Source organism: Curcuma longa, chromosome 14, assembly GCF_044706935.1.
Source record: "Curcuma longa cultivar G26 ecotype Majalengka, Jawa Barat chromosome 14, ITB_CL_G26_1.1, whole genome shotgun sequence".
Taxonomy (NCBI): Eukaryota; Viridiplantae; Streptophyta; class Magnoliopsida; order Zingiberales; family Zingiberaceae; genus Curcuma; species Curcuma longa.
Genome location: NC_133874.1, coordinates 10,491,420 through 10,493,352, shown reverse-complemented (window position 1 = coordinate 10,493,352; position 1,933 = coordinate 10,491,420). Strand labels below are relative to the sequence as shown.

Genomic DNA, 1,933 nt, shown 5'->3' with positions numbered 1-1,933 from the left:
GTGTAGCGTAACAGCGACAGCAGGCAGAGGGGGAGAGGAATCATGAGAAAGGAGGAATAGGGAAGGAATTTAGCCCGTCGAATTCCCATCTTTTGAGCACCAGTTAGGTCAAACAGTTGAGGAATTTAGCAGACACAAATCAAGTGGTAGATTTTTTATTTTATTTTACTTTATTTTCTTTTTTTAAATTTGTATATTTATGTACTTGTTGATCGATCGTCTTCCTCCTCGGTTATGGTACGATGGCAGTTCATACCACAAAGTCAACATGGCCGTCGAGGTCTAGCGCCTCCGCCGCTCTCTTCCTCCTCTCAATTCTAATACCACAAAGCGGCTGCGTTTCTTTCGATGAGTTCGAAAGCGTCGGCGAAGGAAGCGCCGGAGGACGGTGATCAGCCCAGCAGGGAGGCGCAGCAGGCGGGGGCGGTGGAGAAAGGAGAGCAAAGGCGCCAGCTTGCGCCGAAGCGGAGTTCGAACAAGGACCGCCACACGAAGGTGGACGGCCGCGGGCGGCGGGTGCGCATGCCAGCCCTCTGCGCGGCGCGGATCTTCCAGCTGACACGGGAGCTCGGGAACAAGTCCGATGGCGAGACGATCCAGTGGTTGCTCCAGCAGGCGGAGCCGTCCATCATCGCCGCCACCGGGTCCGGAACCATCCCGGCCTCGGTCCTCGCGTCCTCCGCCGCCTCCAGCCTGCAGGTCCCCTCCTCCTCCGCGGTCGCCGCCGGTCTCCACCAGAGCAAGCTCCACGAATTAGGGCCGGAAAGGGCCAATTGGGCCGCGTTCGGCTTCAGGTCGCACCCGGAGCTGTGGCTGCCGCCCGTCGACGGCTTCAACGCCGCTTTGTTCCAGTCGGCGGCGGCGATGGGGGCCGTGCCTTTGGCGTCAAATTTGCCTAGGATTGGGTTCGCCGGGCTGGAATTGCCGGGAAGCAGCATCAATCCCATGAGCTTCACGTCGCTTCTGAGCGGGCAGAAGCCGGCGATGCCCGGATTGGAGCTCGGATTATCACAACACGCGCAACTTGGCATCCTGAATCCTCCTCACTCCTTCACCCAATTCTATCACCACACAGGCCAGGTCAGCGCAGCCGCCGCCGCCGGCGGCGGCGGCGATCACTTGCACCAGCAGGATCAACAAGAGGAAGATCAAAGACAGCAATCTCTCACTCCGAACGAAAATTCAGAGGGGTCAGAACAGTAGCAGGCACCGCAAAATATTGAATCTTTGCCCCCCTAGCTACTCGATTGCAAGACAAGAGAGAAATATTTTCAAGTATTGTTCTTGGATTTGGGATTGCGAGTTGCCTTTATTTTCGGACGAACAGTCAACCAGCATCCATTCATGGTAATTGTTTCTCAAAAACCTTTTCTTCTTCTTCCATTAGAGAGTGATCTCTGTCGATCAGTTAAAAGTCATCATAATTTGGTTGCAGGTGCATGCATGCAGCTGAAATGCCTGCAACGAAATGGAGGGTGCTTCATTTTGAGGTTTGTAAATAATCTTTGGAAAAATATTGGTCTTTTTTTTACTATATAAAAATTTACCATGCATGTATGTACTGATTGAATTAGATTTTTACTAAAAAGAGAAATTCGACATTTAAATGTCAAGTTTTAGCTTTATATTTTTTTCCTTTTCATTTATCTATTTATCGGTATGAAGAAGAGCAAACTTTTGCACTGATGCTGTAGCTTTTGTAGGATGATGAGAGACCAGTTAGGGATACCATTTGCTTAAACTATTTATGTTATTTGTAGGGGACATTGTTTCTTACTTGTAAGGAAATAGCAAACAGATTCTTCTTTTATCCTTTATCATTGTTCTATTATGTCTTGGACAGCTCTATTTCACTTAAATGAGATCAATTTTTAAGTTGGATTCATCGGATTGACCTGTTCTATCAAATAATTTAAATGAATTAAATTAAAAT

The 1,933-nt window shown here is 48.8% G+C and overlaps 1 protein-coding gene across 1 annotated transcript; it reads left to right on the top strand.

The window, feature by feature from the left end:
- The first annotated feature begins 243 nt into the window (after positions 1–243).
- On the top strand, positions 244–1,607 carry LOC141845262 (transcription factor TCP20-like). The gene is made up of 2 exons (XM_074733326.1): positions 244–1,347; positions 1,436–1,607. The coding sequence occupies exon 1, from the start codon at positions 349–351 to the stop codon at positions 1,201–1,203; it is 855 nt and encodes a 284-aa protein (XP_074589427.1). The 5' UTR covers positions 244–348; the 3' UTR covers positions 1,204–1,347; positions 1,436–1,607.
- Positions 1,608–1,933: the final 326 nt, after the last annotated feature.